Source organism: Melospiza melodia, chromosome 13, assembly GCF_035770615.1.
Source record: "Melospiza melodia melodia isolate bMelMel2 chromosome 13, bMelMel2.pri, whole genome shotgun sequence".
NCBI classification, from domain to species: domain Eukaryota; kingdom Metazoa; phylum Chordata; class Aves; order Passeriformes; family Passerellidae; genus Melospiza; species Melospiza melodia.
In genome coordinates this window covers 18,023,705-18,040,799 of record NC_086206.1, presented here as the reverse complement: position 1 = coordinate 18,040,799, position 17,095 = coordinate 18,023,705, and the positions used below count along the sequence as shown (strand labels likewise).

General features: G+C 37.9%; 1 protein-coding gene and 1 long non-coding RNA gene across 2 annotated transcripts in view; one reads left to right on the top strand and one right to left on the bottom strand.

Moving 5' to 3' along the window:
- LOC134424354 (uncharacterized) overlaps positions 1-16,978 on the top strand; it is a 51,778-nt gene extending 34,800 nt beyond the window's left edge. Inside the window, exon 3 of the long non-coding RNA XR_010029394.1 lies at positions 16,851-16,978. This is a non-coding gene — a long non-coding RNA (uncharacterized LOC134424354). The remainder of the gene's footprint in view (positions 1-16,850) is intronic.
- Positions 390-17,095, bottom strand: part of CDYL2 (chromodomain Y like 2) — a 60,184-nt gene continuing 43,478 nt past the window's right edge. Inside the window, exons 4-7 of the mRNA XM_063168068.1 lie at positions 12,494-12,666; positions 7,843-8,053; positions 6,999-7,142; positions 390-4,899 (exon numbers count right to left, since the gene is read on the bottom strand). Of these exons, the coding sequence (XP_063024138.1) occupies positions 4,741-4,899; positions 6,999-7,142; positions 7,843-8,053; positions 12,494-12,666 (687 nt within the window). The 3' untranslated portion in view covers positions 390-4,740. The remainder of the gene's footprint in view (positions 4,900-6,998; positions 7,143-7,842; positions 8,054-12,493; positions 12,667-17,095) is intronic.

The following is a 17,095-nucleotide window of genomic DNA, read 5'->3' as shown; positions in this document are numbered from 1 at the left end:
ATCAAATCCCTCACGTCGAGCCAAAATCCTGCCTGGAGCAGCTGGGTCTGGGCAGGAATGCTTTAGGTGCTGTGCACATACCAAGGATGTGACGTGGTAATGGTGTCCTAGAAGTGCTTTTGTGAGACAGTTCTTGCTGGTTTTCTTGGACTTGATCAAGAAATGGTAATTGAAATGGATCATAATTGATTCAGAGAGTTCTTCATGCAGTGTCTCTCAGTGCCCTGGGTTTTGCCATTTGAAAAAAAATTCATTTTCTTTTGAAAAGCCCACTGTGTGCCTGGTCTCTTTGGAAGGGCAGGAGGCTGTGAATAGCATTATCATATACAATGGCTACCACTTACCACATTCATTCTGATTATGTAAAACTGAAAATCACTGCAGTGAAATGAAGTTTCATTGTTTTTATTCAAAGCAGCTTCTCACAATGTATAAATACTGCATATTAACACACATGAAAAATACAACTTCTAAGGCACCCAGAAATGTGTCCATACACTAGTTACAGGACCATCAACAAATAAATTGTGTACAATTTGATCTAGACAGTCAATATTTGATATATCAGAAGATACAAGTCCCTCAGTACTGTACCAGTTTCAGAAAATATTTACAACACTGTGATATAGGGGTGCCTGTACCCTTATAATATTATAATATGTACTCATCATTACAAATATTAGAAACTGTTTTAGTCTGTTCCATGGCATTCTGACAAAATAACTTAAGGGCCTAATTTGCAAAGTTCTACAATTAATTATTTGTGCAAGTTCTGAAAATAAATTTACATTGACATAACTTGTGAATTTTTGGTTCTTTGCTTCATCTCAGAGGTTTGGTAATAAGCCTTACCAATAGACATGCCATCCCAGCTGAACATCACTCCTTTCCCAATAGCTCAGTGGATACATCTTTCCCCCTTACACCTGACATGGATGAGGATGCAGTTTTGAAGCAGAAAGAGACTGTTTGATCTTCGGTACAAATGTCAAACTAGTTCACTGGCAAGGAACTAATGCTTGATTAGAATAATGCAATTCTTTGGTCCTTTGTTTTTTATGGAAGGCATAACATTTTTATTCACTAAAAATCGAAATCCTGTCTGTGAGCAAGCAAGCTAGTGACTGACTTTCAGTGTAGTATTTAAAGTAGCAGTAAAGAGATTTAATATGGCTTAAAACATACGGTTAATTGGGCAGACACAGATAACACGTCGAGGATAGCGAGTACCCAAATGTACTATGATAAGATTGTCTATAAGTCTCTTATGTAAACTTCTTTAGTGTCTCCTAAAGAGTGCTGGCTTTAGCCAGATTTGACTTTTATAGACCCAGCCACACAAAGCCTGAGATTAAACTACCATGGTTGGGAGCACAAATGCACAGTTTATATATAACAAAGCCCATGCTGACAAGTCTACCTATGTTGTTCAAAAGAAACAACCCGTATTATCCTTTTCACAAGAAAAACTTAAGGCCCTGTACTCTGATTTGCTAACTTTCTTACAGCAATTATTTGGGGAAGTCCTTAGTGCTGCACAAGCAATTATGCAGCTTTAAAGATTTCTTGTACCTAATGGTAAGGCTTATTCACAAATGCAATGCATTTATAAATTATATTTAAAACTGTAAAGGCTGGCAAAATAATTAAAAAACCCAAAACCAAAAATAAAACAAACCCCAACCAAAACTGTTTGTTCATCCCTAACATTAAAAGAGCATTTTATTCTAATGAAAAACTATTGGCACAAAACCATTATATTATAGATTAAAAGAACAGTTCATAGTAGTGAAAAAGATTGCCTAAAACGCATACCCTAACCTACCACAGAAATATAAAAGTTTATATTTTGAAAATATATACTGTATTAAAGTTTGTAAGCTTATTTATTTAAACAGAAATGTACTGAAATAGTAAACTAAGCAACACTTATCTACAGCAAAAATATACATGCAGGACAACACAAAATAAATCGCTTACCTTTAATATCTACAAATGCAAAACTGTAGAATTTTAAAGATTGTACAAAACAATTTACACAAGAATAAAATAACATACTTAAACAACAAATTGCATTTTTAATCTTAAATACTGTGAATATTAGTAAAGGTACCCAGACTAATATGTACAGTACATCTAGATATCTGAATACCTAGTAAGGATAGAAACACAAGAGAAAATTTAGATTCTGATGTTTAAATACTGGAAAAGAAGCTTTCAACATTGTTATTACTCTTTTTTGAAGGGAAAATAGATTCCATGAAAACTAGATTGTAACTGTATAGATATGAATAATTAAAAATGTTAACTATGGTTAGCGCTTGCTTTAATGGAAAAATAATTATAGAAAATGTATTTCAACCATTCCTTTGTCATAAAAAATGCTAAGATACAGATATCTGAAAATTCAGATGAAATGGTGCAGTTTAAAAGATCAAACAACGTAAGATTCTTTTCTGTTTGCAAATCTCTTTCAGAACGCATTCCTTCACATTGCTGAGCAATCTTGCTATATTTATCTACAAAAACTAAGCATAGTATTGAAATAAACTTCCTAAAATCTTATTAACACATGACTAGGAGTTATGGCTCTCTGGACGGGAGTAAAGGAAATAAAGGAAATTGAGGAATCATGGTACTTTCCATTGCCTTTTTTTCTTTTTCTGAAGGTGTCTGCTGGAGGCCTGATTGTGCAAACTCGTGTGTGTGTGTGTGTGTGTGGTTTTCACTAGGGTAACCCCTCTTTTCCAGGTGACTCCGTGTGCACCTGCCCTGCTGGGAGCCCAGGACATCAATCCAACATGCCACAATGGTGCTGCTGGCAAGTTGTGGACAAAAACAAGTTGGTATAAAACAAGTGGTGCACCCATCATTTCAAATAGTTATTGAAAGAGTTCTCTTTCAGTCATTTTAAAATAAGCTAATAAGTTGCTTTTAAAAAACATTTTTAACAGAAGAACTTAATTAGAAGCCAGATTCTGTCTTTTTCATGAAGAATTGCCATGAGAACTTCTGCATTTAGAGTAATGATTTCCTTAAAATTCAGTGGTACAATTAGGGCATAAAAACAGCACTTCTAATTATTTGTGGAAAAAGAAATGTTACATTAATATGTTGAAGGCTACTGTTTACTGTAATCACCTGTTTGTTAACTTTACAAAGGCTTTGTTGAAACTCTTTATGGAAATGCTAAGAGGGAGAAAGCTGAGCAGCCTCATTTGCAGAGGTTTAAATCATAAGTCACTGAGTTCAAGGGTGGAGAGCAAGTGCACAAATTACAAAGCAAACAAATGTGCAAAGCTTCTGCTTCAAGAGGTTTCAATTTGGGCGTACTACAATGGCAGGTGAAGTCTCAGAGCATGCTCCTGTCCTTTCCACACAAACTGCCCATGGCAGGAAAGAACTGAGAGACATCCAGTGTTCAGAAGTCTGTCAGTGTCACTGAACAGTACTAGGATCACATTCCAAAAGAGCAGATTGGATTTTCCTTCTTTATTGTGGACTGCTTTTATGGATAGCCATAAGTTCTTGTAACAGGTGCTGGGGTGGCCAGATGTGGAGAGCTGGGAAAAGCAAAACAAAACCTCTGCCTCCACTGAGTTCAATGCCTAGCACCTTGTATAAACTGCTGGCCCACACCCAAAGGCCTCCAGAGCAGAAATTATCTCACACCTGAGGAATCAGGCAGCTAGACTAAGGCTCATAAGGATTTGCTTTTAGACTTCAGACCATAAGGGGTGTTCAAACCTGAAAAATGGTACGATGCCACACAAGGGCACCACTCACCCTGTTACTGCTATCGGCTAACAGGAGTATAGTAAACTTAAATAAAGCATCTGGTTGGTGAGCCCTTCAGTGCTCCTCAAGAAGGCAGAAAGTGAAGAGAGACTTAAGGGGGACTCACTATGTCAGAACCCACTTTTTTTTCTCTTAACCCTGGCAAATGAATCTATTTTCATACATTTTTTGTACAGTTTTACACATAGAGGAGCATGCACGTGGCTGTTTCATTTACTGCCCACAATATTCTGTGGGGTTTCTATATATTCTTTATTTTTCTACTCAGTTTGCTGCTAAAAATGTGTTTGCATTCTCATGTGATACCTTTAATTCAGTCAAAAGGGTAATATGAAAATAAGATCTGTGATCAATAAACAGCTGAATATGAACACAAAATAAATAAGTTAAATAAATTTAACAAAGAAAAAAATTCTAGAAGTTTTTGTAAACTAACTTTACATATTATACAGATAAATTATCAGATTTTTCCATTAAACTGTTAGAACTTAGAAAAAAATAATTAACATATTTCTAATGTATGGTTTTTGGGTCTACCAAAGGTCGTGCTGACCTGGATTTTAGACTGAGCCCTCTGTGTCAGCCCTGGTGTGCTGCAACAGCAAGAATAAGTTAAGAAGGACAGACAAAAGAAACCCTTACAGGGGGGTGAGCCTTGCTGGGCCTCAGTGGTGCTTCTCAGCACATGGAATGTAGAGTTGGATGTGGATGAGCAATGTGAAAGATGCAGCCTCTGCACAGGTTACGTGCACTGAACGCCTGCCCACGTCTTGGTTACACAAAATCAAACCAGCTACGAGCAGCTGTGCAGCTCACACAGCCACAGGCATTGGGATCACTGTCACAAATTCCTCACTGATGCATTGCCTCTGCTTCTCAAACATGGTCATGTCTGACTCTGGTCACAACTGGAGCAATTTCTCTTTAAGTTAGGCCAAGATATCAGACTTCATAAATTTTGTCTTGCAAGTAGCTGAATAATGAATCCAGTCCTTTGGAAGAACTCCACAGCTGTTTTAACATCTGACACTCCTTCTCGTTCACCTCTTCAAGTCCAGATTTCAGGAAGCTCCGCACGAGACATTTGGACTCTTCCAACACCTAAAGCCAAGATACAACTCAGTATTTTATTCTGAATCTGAAAAAATTACTATGGATACTGGCATGACCAGCATTTTTATACTGACTCTGTTTTACGATCTAAATAACTCCTCTGGGCACAGAAATTACATTTGATTTCTAGCCACAACTCCACTTGCTGATAGTCAGCATCTTTAAGAATTGAGGTTGATGGGTTAGTGCCAGGTTTTTAAAAGAATGAGGGATTCTAAAGTACCTTAGTTTATTGAAAGTCTGCCATGAAGCACAAGGAGCTGAACTCCCTCACATTGAAATGAAAATGTGTGAGGGACAATATACTGGCTACCTGTTTTCTGGAAGGTGGCCTTTAAGGGTAGACATGTTGGAAACCCAAATGTGGATGTCCATTATCTTTGAGAATTTTCCCTCATGTATTATTTCCTTATCAATACAGAAATTAATAGGAAAGGGCCTTTACTGCAAATCCCCTTTTAAGTCTATCTGCTTACATTTTTATAGAAGTTAAATAGTTTGTAGAAGATTTGTGCTAAGCAAAACAAGCATCCTCTGACTGTGTTCTGGAGTGAGATTTACTTGGCAGATACATCAGATCACCTGAGATCTTTGCAATAGAAAGCCCAACCTCAAGCTCTTAGTAATTGTTGCAAGTTCTGAAAGGCACAAACTGCAGGTCCATGGTTGCTCCCATAGTTCAGCTCCTTTCTCCCAGACCCATTTTTAAACACATTGAGATTGATTCCTTTAAATTAGTTTTGAAATGCACAACACCAGTCTGTATCTCACAAGGAAATGAACTGGTCAAACAAACCCAATAATAATTCCTACATTACTGATTTGCTGAGGACAGGAGATTTAATATAACTAACACAATGTTCTGTGGGAAGGGAGGTGCATTCTCTTCATTCAGCTTTGTCCAGACCTTCATGTTAAGCCCAGTTCCTACATGTTGTGGGTTTCAACACTGCTATTGCAAAGTAGTATTTGTTTTCAGCTCAAGTAAATGGTGTTAGTAGCAAATCAAGGGCCCTGTGCATTTTTTGTGGTCTGTTTGTGAACAAGTCTTTGAAGGTTTATCTTTGTCCACAAGTCAGCACCGGTCTTTCCAAGGCGTCTTGAGAAAATTTCATGGACAGCCAATAGCAGTGAGGGAAGGAAGAATTCACAGTAAAGCCCAGAGGTTTTCTCTACTCAAATAATACACATTATATCAGCATCATCAAATAAAATTCTGCTACATTTCCAGAGAGTTTCATTCAATGTCTTCTGTGAGATCTAATCTACACTTCGTTTAATTAAAATTCTCTTGTGTCTCTACCTCCTTTTACAGCAGATCTTTTCAGTGAAACTGAGGGATGCTGAGACAGTTTCAGACATAGGAAATACAGCAAGAAACTGTAACAGTTTTCACTTTAATTACTGCAGTTTTATTGCAGCCAGTATCACTTTCTTCACTGCATGTTTTTAAACAAGGATGTGCCCAGAATAGGAGTACATCTGCCTGAAGGGAAAAACCTCTAGAAAGACAGGAAAGGATTTTCTTTCAACTTTTGTGTACACAAAAGGAAAGTTATAATACACTGTGACCAGAATGTGTTCAAATCTCCCTTGTCTGGATCTCACCTCTCCTTCACAGCAGAGCTTAGCTGGCACTATCCTACCCTTCTGTCTGGAACATTCTGCACCAGCAGTGCAGGTGCAGAAAGAAGGCAGATTCAGCTGAAATGCTGTCCTGTAGGCCAGGACAAAGTGAAGGGCAAATCTGTTTTCTTACAGGTTTCCCAGTACAGTTGTAGAGTTTCAGACTGTTACACCTTCATGCAGGAAACCTGTGCTAAAATCCCCTTTCAAAATCTGGGGCAAGGAGGTGCCATTCATTGAATAAATGCCAATATTGTGAAAGGAAATAACTTCTCCCATCCTGATCCCTGAAAAATGAGAGACTCCATGAGCTCACTGATTCCTATCCAGGTTTTCTGATGTCAGCCTTCTTTCACAGGTATGCTTGTGGAAACTGAGGTCCCACATGTGACAAGCCTTGGGAGCACACCTTACCTCTGTGAAATGTCTGTGAAATTTAATGAGGGACTTTGATTTCTTACCACTGCACTGCAGGATGCCATTTCTTTCACTCGTAGCATCACTTCTTGGCTAAATGTTGTTGGCCAAAATACTTGTGACACCAGTCCTCTGCTGCAGGCTTCCTGTGCTGTCAGCTTTCTCCCACAGAACAACATTTCATTTGCCTGTGAAACCAAAAGACTCTGGTAATCTTGGGTTATAATTCCCTTCCAATTTTTCTCATACTTGCCTGCTATTTTTACGATTAAATTACAAATGTTCTTCTGTATCTTTCCATACTGCAAAATACTTTAAAAGGAGTTTCAGTAGCTATTTAAGGATTGTGCAGGTGGCCAGAACACAGCATGGGTTTAATTTAAGAGAAATGTGCTGGCATGCATGGTGAATCTGTATTGCTGATCTTACAAGAGTAACTATCAGTGATACTGTGTGGAGAGTCATGGAACCCAGTAGGAAATATCTGTGAGACAAATTCTGATTTATTATACTGGTAAAAGCTAAGCAGTCTTACTGGAATCATTGTGGATTATCTTTAAAGAGCAGAGAGCAGTATCTGCCTGTATTACTGCCCACTCCTAACATGATGCAGACAACTACTCTGCAAGGTTATTCTGCTAATGTATTTCTTCATTTTTCTACCATGATGTTGTCAATCTGCTTTTCCAATCTTTCTTTTGTACAGCAGGTGTTGTATATTGAATTCCAAGATTATTTCATGATAAGAAGTTGGTAGTGATTAGATGAACTTTCCACAATTTTAATTTCCGTTAAAGACAATTAAGAAAATTGTTTACTTTTTAAAGAGACAAAGAAGATCAGGAATTTATGAAAGGTTCTTCAGCAATTTGAGGTGGAAAACCTTACCAGTGCAACACCCAGAATTTGTGGGAATGTGTATGATGAGCAGCCAGCTGGAGTGAGTCGGATTGTTGCATATGGTGTCTGAAACCAAGCCTTCTCACTTGCCCAAACGATATCACAGAGTGGTAAAATAGAAGCTCCTAACCCCAGAGCAGGGCCGTTGATAGCAACCACAATTGGCTTCTTAAATTGAATAAAAGCTTTTACAAAATCCCTAAAATAAAAAATAAAAGAAAGATCTTGAATACAGAAGTAACACATAAATATCTAAGTTTAAAGTACTTAATCTGAAAACAAATTAGAACCACAGAAGAACACAACAAATGCCCAGTTTTATGAGGTGAGAACTGCAAGATACTTTCTAGTTTGCACATGGAAAAGTCTACTTATTTTTAGTTATTTAATCTTTCTGAGTACCTGGGCTATTGCATAGTTTTGTGTATGTTGTATATGGTCTGATTAAGTGGATTGCACTGAGTGTGATACTTTTTGCAGGAAGGTTTGGAGGTTTGGTTGGGTTAGTTTTGCTTCTGGACCAGTAACTCTTGAGTTTGAACACACAGCACTTCTTGGTTTGCTCCCCAGTGGCTGGGATGGAGCTTGCTTGGCTACTGATGAAATATAACAGTCTGATTTTTAAATTTTTTTCAAAAAGTTTTCCTAAGATCCTGTGTCAAAGGTTACTGCAAGTCCCATCAGTGAATTGGGAGATTGTAATGTTTATGGCACCAGCAGAAAGAACAAGACATTTAAAGAGGAGTCAGAGAAAGTCTGAACACGATGAGTGATCTTCAGTTGGATCTTCATTGCAAAAATCTTCAGCAAAGCCGTTACACAGCAGATGCCCTTGCCTGACTACGCCAGTAATGTGATGAGAAATTACAGGGAAGTTAAATGTCATTGGATTCATCTGGATGAATGAACTAGAATATGTTGAATTCTGTGCAATGAGGAGATCTTTTAAATAAGCTACCTACCAGCAGCTGTGGAAAGACATCTGTTGAATGGAACGGCCTTTACATCAATTAGGAAAAAGCAAGAGTGTAATTGTGGGCAAATGATGGGCTTCAGCAGCTCAGTGCACAGCAGGTATATGGAGGCAAATGAGATGCTCAGTTACTTTAGAAAAAAGACATGGATAAATCAAATTCCAAGCAAAAGAGGAGATTCTGTCCCTGCACTGGCTATTTATTAGATCCAGAGTGCATCTTTGCTGACAGATTTTAGGAAAGAACATTTTGTCAAATGTGCCCTTGATGAGTTGCTGCTCTCCCACTGAGGTCAAAAGGATCCAGGCCTCTGTACCTGAGCACAGGTGGGCCTTGCATGTTAGAGAGCACATGTGGCAACTGGGCTGAAGTGCAGGGGCACTGGCTGTGTTTTACATGAGGACAAAGAGTATGAGATGACCCAGCATTAAATTTTCAATTAATACATTCTGTTTTTGAAGTCCTCTAGTAAGGAGGACCATGGGAAAATAGAGAATTGATGCAGCTCTCTTCACAGCAGTAAACCAGGAGATCACTGTCAAGACAAAGAGAGTGAAATAAGGAACATGGTTTTTGTCTGTTCAAGACCATTTCTGTCTAGAGGAGAGCAGGGTTAAGGAGAGTTGTGATTAGTTTTTGTTGCAGATACAATGCTGTTCCCTTATCTCATTATTTCTTTGGTTGTTTATGACTGAGCAGTGACTGTGGATCACTGCACCTCATTAATTCCAGAATTTTGAGAACCTCAGTAGTTACGTAAGTCTTTCAGACAGGACTGCAGTTGTGAATAGGGATGTGATGAATGATAGGTAAAAAGAAAGCAAACCAAGGATAAATTGTGGCAGTAAATCTGAGGACCCTGTGGAGGCAGATAAAACCAGTGTTGTGGAGAAAAGCAGGAAGCATGGTGATAAACGGGATTGGAAGTGAATATGGAAAGGCAATTTGGGATGTGGAGAGGAAACATAATGTGGAAGAAGAACAAAGCAGAACACATTAATGGAGGGGAAGAGTTGAAGAAGTCTTCAGATGAGTGAGCAAGGAAGAGAGGACCTGGAGAGAGTGGAACACAACATTGAGAAGGCACAGCGAGCCTCTGTCGTGAGGGAAGAATGGGGAGCACAGAGGATGGTAAAATGGATGGGTATGGAACATGCTACCTCTAGGATGGAGTGGAAGGCTACAGTACTGGGAGATGATGAGGGGAACAAATGCCTGCCTTTGGTCTCCAGAAGCTGCAGTGACCAGCATTCCATTTATCTTTGTTTCCTGTTTGGTGCCTTGTTTCAGTGGGTTGTCTCTGTACCCTGAACCTGGCACATTTCCTTGTCTCCAAACCATAAGTTCACCCAGGGAGTTTCTGGGCTACAGGATCCTTGTTTCAATTCAAAGCAGTCTTTGAAAAGGATTTCACATTATAGCTGTTGTTGCACAGTAGATCCAGATACTTAAATACAGGAAAACGTGTCTGCAGGAGGCTTCTGGATTTGCTAGAGCATATCTGGGAGGCTGACCATGGAATACATGCTGGGATGCTCAGACACCTCTGCACTCTTCCAGGCTCTTGCTGCTGATCAGGGCTTGTAGGCTTTACATCCAGGGCTGTAAAGAAGCTGAGCAAGTAAATTTGTCCTTGTCTGTTTTCTTCTGAGCACACCCAGAATGTTGTGGCTCAGGTCCCACAGCGCTGCCCAGCTGGTGGTGTGAGCCCAGTGTGGGAATGCCTTCCATGAGCGTGGAGGCCACACTGTGCAGCCTCTCTGCCTTCTCCCTGCTCCAGGACAGCGTGTGGATGGTGGCAGCTCACTGCTGGGTCTGGGATGGATCTGGGATGGAGCTGCAGTGCTGCACATCCATTCACTGCCAACCCCAGTGGCTGAGGCACAGCACCAATGACTGATGCATTCATGGGAGAGGAGACTTGATAGGGATTGAAACTTCAGCTGTAACTTGTGACCAGTACGGGAGAGCCACGCTTGGAAAGTGGAAACACATGGTAACCAAGACTTCAGTTTCACTTTGATCCAAGTCTAACTTGATGTAAAGCAGCAGAGGCAGAGATCCATGGCTGTATTTTAGGACATTGAAACCACTGAAAAAAGCAATGGACATTTTTTCTTCTCTTATTACAGTTTATTTTCCATGAGCTGAGTCCTTTGTTCACAGAAAGCACAGAGAGTGCTAAATGGAAAACGTGGGGTATTGTTTCCAGAAGTACAATAAAAATCTATTTTCAGTGGGCCTGAAGCCGACATTCTTGACAAGGTACAAGCAGTACATTGTACCAGTATTTCAAGAGTGTTCTGGGAGTCCAAGGGTGGAAAAACTGAGTATCACAGTCTGGCTTATACTTATTTAAATGTTGGATTGATAAGTACACCTGTATATTAGATGTATGCAAATAAATGTAAACTTATATGAAAACACCAAACTGCACAATTTTTACAATAATATTAAATTTGTATCTTTTGGTGGGTGGTGAGTGTGCCTGTGTTTTCAAACAAGAATTGTGATTTTCTACCCTCACTTTTTTTTTTTTGTTCTACATTGGCTAAAACCCCTCACATTTAAAAAATAAACTTAGACTGTGTCCTTCAAAGGGTTTCTCTTTTAAAAAATATCACTCCATGATATTTGAGCATATTTAGGGTCTTATAAACAGCTTGTAACTTACTACATTTAAGAAGTATCTTTTAAAGTCTTTCAAAATAATTGCTACTTTGAGAATTTCACAATTTTTAAACCTGGAATCCAAGCTGATCTGCAGTAGTTGTAACCAAGATAATTGGTGGTTAATATACTTTGTGTAATATCTAAACCTGATCTTACATTATACTAATAAATCCCAAGTAGACATATCTTGTAAAAAATTCTTTAATTTTCCTTCATAGTATTGTTGCATAAAGTTCTAAAGCTCTCAGAACAATATTTATTTGTAGAAAATGGAGGGGGGGGAAAGGACCAAATTGTCTCCTGGTGAAATACCATTGGCTTTAGTGGAATAATATTGATTTATACTGGAAAATCTGCCTAGTGGATAATGGAACATTTGGTGATGTGTTGTGCAGATTGATTTGCAGACTGCATGTCATAAACCCTGGAATTCTATTAAGGTGATGTGATATATATATATAAGGAAAGTTGCATTTTAGTTACAAAAATAAAATTACATTTACATATATATTAAGAAATTTAAATTTAAGAAGAAGAGTGGAGACCCTTCTAGTAAGGTTCTGAAATACAGTGGCAGACTGCTATTTCAACAGAATATAAGCCATGGATTCCCATTTGGACTGAAATTAATTAAAATGATGAACATTAAAACAAGTAAAAGATCTGCCTTTCAGGAACCACTTTAGAACATGAAGCAATACTGAATTTGGAAAAACAACAACAAAGTTGTATTTGATTTAAGAGGAATGATTTGAAATATTAAATATAGAGAATTAGAATAAAATAAATCCCTATGGATATTAGCACTGGAATAAATGTGCTTTCTTTTCTAATATGGAAAGGTCCAAGTTTCTTTTTACTAAACAAATTTGCAGGACTATAATTGGAATGCAATCAACATTTAAATATACAACATTTTTGGACCTGATAAATATCTTTATAATCACACACTGCATTTCATAATTTAGAGATCATAGGTAAGCTTGGGTCACCTTATAGCTTCTGCAATCCTAGTGCTTTCCTTTCTTCTGTCATTGGATAACCTGCCAATTAAATATGAGTAATCTAGGCCACTACAGAATACACTTCCCACTGCGCTGAGAAGTAAGAGTTTACTGTCATCAGCTGATGCATTGCACAATGCTCTCCGAACTTCCTTCATGATCTGTGGATAAAGAAAAGTAAACAATTCGACATGCATGCCGTGGCAATATCATTTCCCTACTTTTACAAACCTTATTGATTTTGAGAGACTTCAATTTTGGGCACTATCAATAGTTACATCAATTATATATAGAATTTTAATATAGAATGATATTAGAATCATTAGAATGGTAACACTGAGAGTTTGCAGAATATTTTCTATTTGGCAGTGCTTTGTTGATGTTTTATTAATTCCAAGAGGTTTTAGGAGTTGGGGATTCTTTGTTGTATGGGAAATTCTACCCAGCTTATGCTATTTGATTGCAATTTAATAATTTCAAATATCACTTTTTAATTTTCATTGTGTACATTACTGTATTCTTGGGAACATATTTATCACAGCAAAAGCCTATTATTAACCTCAACAGCTTGAAAGCAAAATTTTTAAACCCCAGTTTTCAGTACTTCAACTACTTTGGTTTATATAACTACAACCAGAGCAAAGCAGGACAAGAGGACATCATATACATCAACATGACAAATATATTATTCATTTTTACAGTTTACAAAAGTTAAATCATAGAAGTCCCTTGAAAAAGAGACATTTTGACTTTGTTTTAAAACTGGACCAAGCTATTAATTACACCATAAATCAAACCTAATAAAAATTTGTATAGAATTGAGCTGCTGGTATTGTAGGAAAATGGCCTTTCACCTGAGCAGAGAATTGTTTCCTAATGATTTTTGAAAGGAAATTTTATTTCATAAACTTCTGATGGGTAACTTCTTGTTTGGTCACAGTTGGGCATGGTTTGTGAGCTGGAACTCATTTCAGGCCCCTCTCCTCTATAATGTGCTCCTCATTACAAATAATTTGCTCCTCACTGCAAGGGCCCTGATTTCATCTAGTGTGACACCTCCTGTCCTTCATCATACCCATGTGCCAAAGTATTTCCTATAGACATGGTCCTGCTGTCTCAAAGCTTTCTCTTTTGCACCAAAAGCTTTGCTGTTGGTGTAAATTTAGGTAAGAGAGAGCTAAATGTGGCTGGGGATTTAAATAGAGTTTCCATGTGAGAGAAACCCAAGATTTTTTAGCCTGTGATTATTTCTGTTCACCACTTTCTGTTACCAAAACTTCTTTAGATCTCTGAAGTGCCTTGTTTAAGAAATGTCCCTGAACACTGAAGTTTTGTTGATGCCACCCCCTGGTTAGCCTTTTAATAGAAATCCTATGGATTGTGCTGCTTTCCCTATGGGTTTGTGTGAGGATGAGTATTACTGGCTGCTGGGACTGGCCATGAGAGAGCAGCTGGTGAACTTTCAGATGCTTCACTTCCACAAGAGCACTTCAGAACGTCTGTAATACTGAGTGTGTGACAGTGGGTGGAAGTGAAGTAATTAAAAGCTGCAGAATTTGGAAGTGTATTCGAAATTCTTATGCAGGTACAAAAATGTCATCAGCAATTTTAGGAGCACTGTTTATTCTGAGAGTCTCAGAGGCTGTCTCAGCCCTCAGCTTGGAGAAACACAGCAACACTGCACATATAATGGGGAAACAAAGGGGAAAACCCCCTAAAACCTTTAATCAGTGTTAAAAGAGAAACTTTAGAATGTGGTAGATAATAAAATTTAAAAAAAAGAAAGTATTTTGGTTTTCCTAGTTCCATCTGAATGCAATGTTATCCTCTCAATTCACTGGAAAAAAATCTCACAATCTGCTCTTTCTTAGGGTGAATGTATAAATAATATTAGGGAATACATTTTTCTATCCAGTGAGGAATGCTGCATTAAGTATGATGCCATGATGATACCCATTCAGCAATTGTGGGGACAGTATTTCTATTTGAATGCATTTGATGAAAGTTTCTGAGGCAGTATTTACACAACAGTATGGACCAGTTATTTAGGTTATGGTAGTTGACTGGATTGTAAATTTAGACCAGACCTACTGCTTCACTTACTGTTTTATTGAAACACAAATATATCATAAAATTATCACCTTCTCAGAAGTTGCTTATATTTTTAATCCTCTCAAGTATGTAATCTCATTAATTCTTTAACAGGACATCTTATATTGCAAAATAAACATGAACCAGTTAAAAACTTAATTAAACTTCTAAGAGCTTATTTTAATGCCTTTTGCTGGAAGTAGGAAATTTCCAAAGGAATTTGGTGCCCTTTGCTTTCCATCTTGCTTACATTCTGGGAAAATCAAAGAGCTAGGAATTTATCACCACAATTACATAAAGTATCTTGAACAGAAGTCTCTTGTTCACATAAACAGAAGCACTAGTTAATAAAAGTTAACTTTTCTGAATCTCTGAGGACTCAATGTGATATTCTTAAAGGTAATTTAAGAATATTCTTAAAGATAATTTAATTTATTCTGTAAATATTACTGTAAACCCAAATTTTAAAGCCATTCTGTTGTTCTTAGAACCTCTTCCCCAGCTGTGCTTTTTTACATAAACAAATTCTGTGTTACAGATTCTGAGTCCTTTCTGTCCAGCACTTAAAGGACTTGGGAACCTTGAAAGCTGAAGGCACAAACACTGGCCCAAACCCACAATTTACTTTTGTGTAGAGAGCAGAACTACACAGAACAGTAAACTTGTACCTGCCTCTTTTTTATTATTTCCAGGGTAGGAAGAGTGAAGGCAAACCAGTGCTCCAAAATGTACCTGGGAGAACTTTAAACATTGTTATTCACATTGAAATTTGAAACTTGATTCTTGTGTATGAGAAGGTACTTGAGGTAGTTCTGTCACTCCTGGGTGGAAGCACTGGCTGTTTAGAGAATGTTTCACTTTAGTTCAGGGGAATATTAACTCCTAGCTCTGTTAATAGTGTTAATGACAAGAGCTGATGGGTCCATTTAGTCTGAAACAGAATTTGGATCCTTGAGATGTGCTGAGTTAAAACAGCAGCAGCACCACTGGAGAAAAAACTTCAGGAGCAGCAAAAGTCCCGTAAGAAAAAATGCCCTAATGGAATTCATAATTAAATATTTCAGAAATGTATTTAACAAACAAAAGTAGCAAGCCTAAGCTACTGAAATAAGAACAAACTGTGCTGTTTTGTGACACTGTCTTGGAAGTTTTATAAGCTCTTGTAAAAAATAAGAAAGAATTTCTGAAGTGCCCTGAACACTTCTGTAGAAAAAACTCAATTACTAAAGAAGCACCAAGCCAACATCAATCAGTGCAAAGGCTGCTGGAAAGAGCATTGGCACATTTCATGCTAAAATCACCTGCACAACTGGGGTTACCAATATGAAGAGTCAGGTAGACTTCTCTAGACTTTATTTATTTTTTTTTTTGGGTATAAATAAGTTCTTTGCTATTTTAATTGGCATAAATATCAGGGGCCAATGATTGAACACAATTATTAATTTCATCTGAAGATTCCTATAAAGCCCAAAGGGAAGCAGAGCTATTGAGGGGTGAATGGGATTTTGTATAAACTTAGGTTTAAAAGTTTAAAATGATTGTTTGCAGTGCACACCTTTTTTTTCTTTAACATTGATGGCCAAGTATAACCAGGCCACTATTTAAGCACATCAAATAAACCTGCTCTGAATAAATGATTCATTTGCTATTTGGCAAACATAATTTACTGAATGTCTAATAAAGCTTGAAGTTAGCACTTTACACAAAGTGAAACACCCTTTCTTCATTTTGTAGGAATTGTGTGTTATTATTTCGTATTCACTGGGGATAAAAGGCATCAAAACTGAAAATGCTGTGAACATCCCTAAAACACTTTGTCAGTTTGCCTCACCTATGGGTGACAAACTGCAGGAACAAGTCATTCAACACCTTCCTCCTTTCAGTTCCTGGGTTTTTGCTGTAATTGCCAGCAAGAATGTGAAATTGCCAGTCCTGGAGGTGCTGGATTTTGTGGTGTGAATGATCATGGGCAGCAGCCTGGACTGAGGCCAAAGGAGCTGTTTCATGTTTACAGCCATGAGTCTTCCAAGGGCAAGAGCCTGTGATTGCTCTTGGCCTGGATGAGGTTTAAACAGACAATTTCCATGTGGAGAACTCAATACCTGATTAATTCCTGACCATCCTGGTCAGTAAAGTGGTTTTGTAAAATGCATTTCCTGGTTTTCAAGTGAGCTGCAGTAAAGGTTCTAGAAATAGTCTGTGCTGGTGATGCAGGGAGAGGACTATTACATGCTTATCATTTATTCTTCCACAGAGGTGGGTTCCTGGCATATTGAAAACTCTCAAAGGATGAAATGGATTGGTTTGGCAGATCCAAAGAGGCTGAATTAATCCCCTGGTTAGAGCATCTGAACTCTGCTGATGTGGAACAGCACAGCCAGCAATGTAAAGGTATGTCTGCTCTGACTGAACACAGAGAGTCCATGATTTCATATTTTTTCAGGTCCTTGAGCTCCTTCATCTAAATTACCTGCAGTGTCAATTAGTGGTAATTAAGAC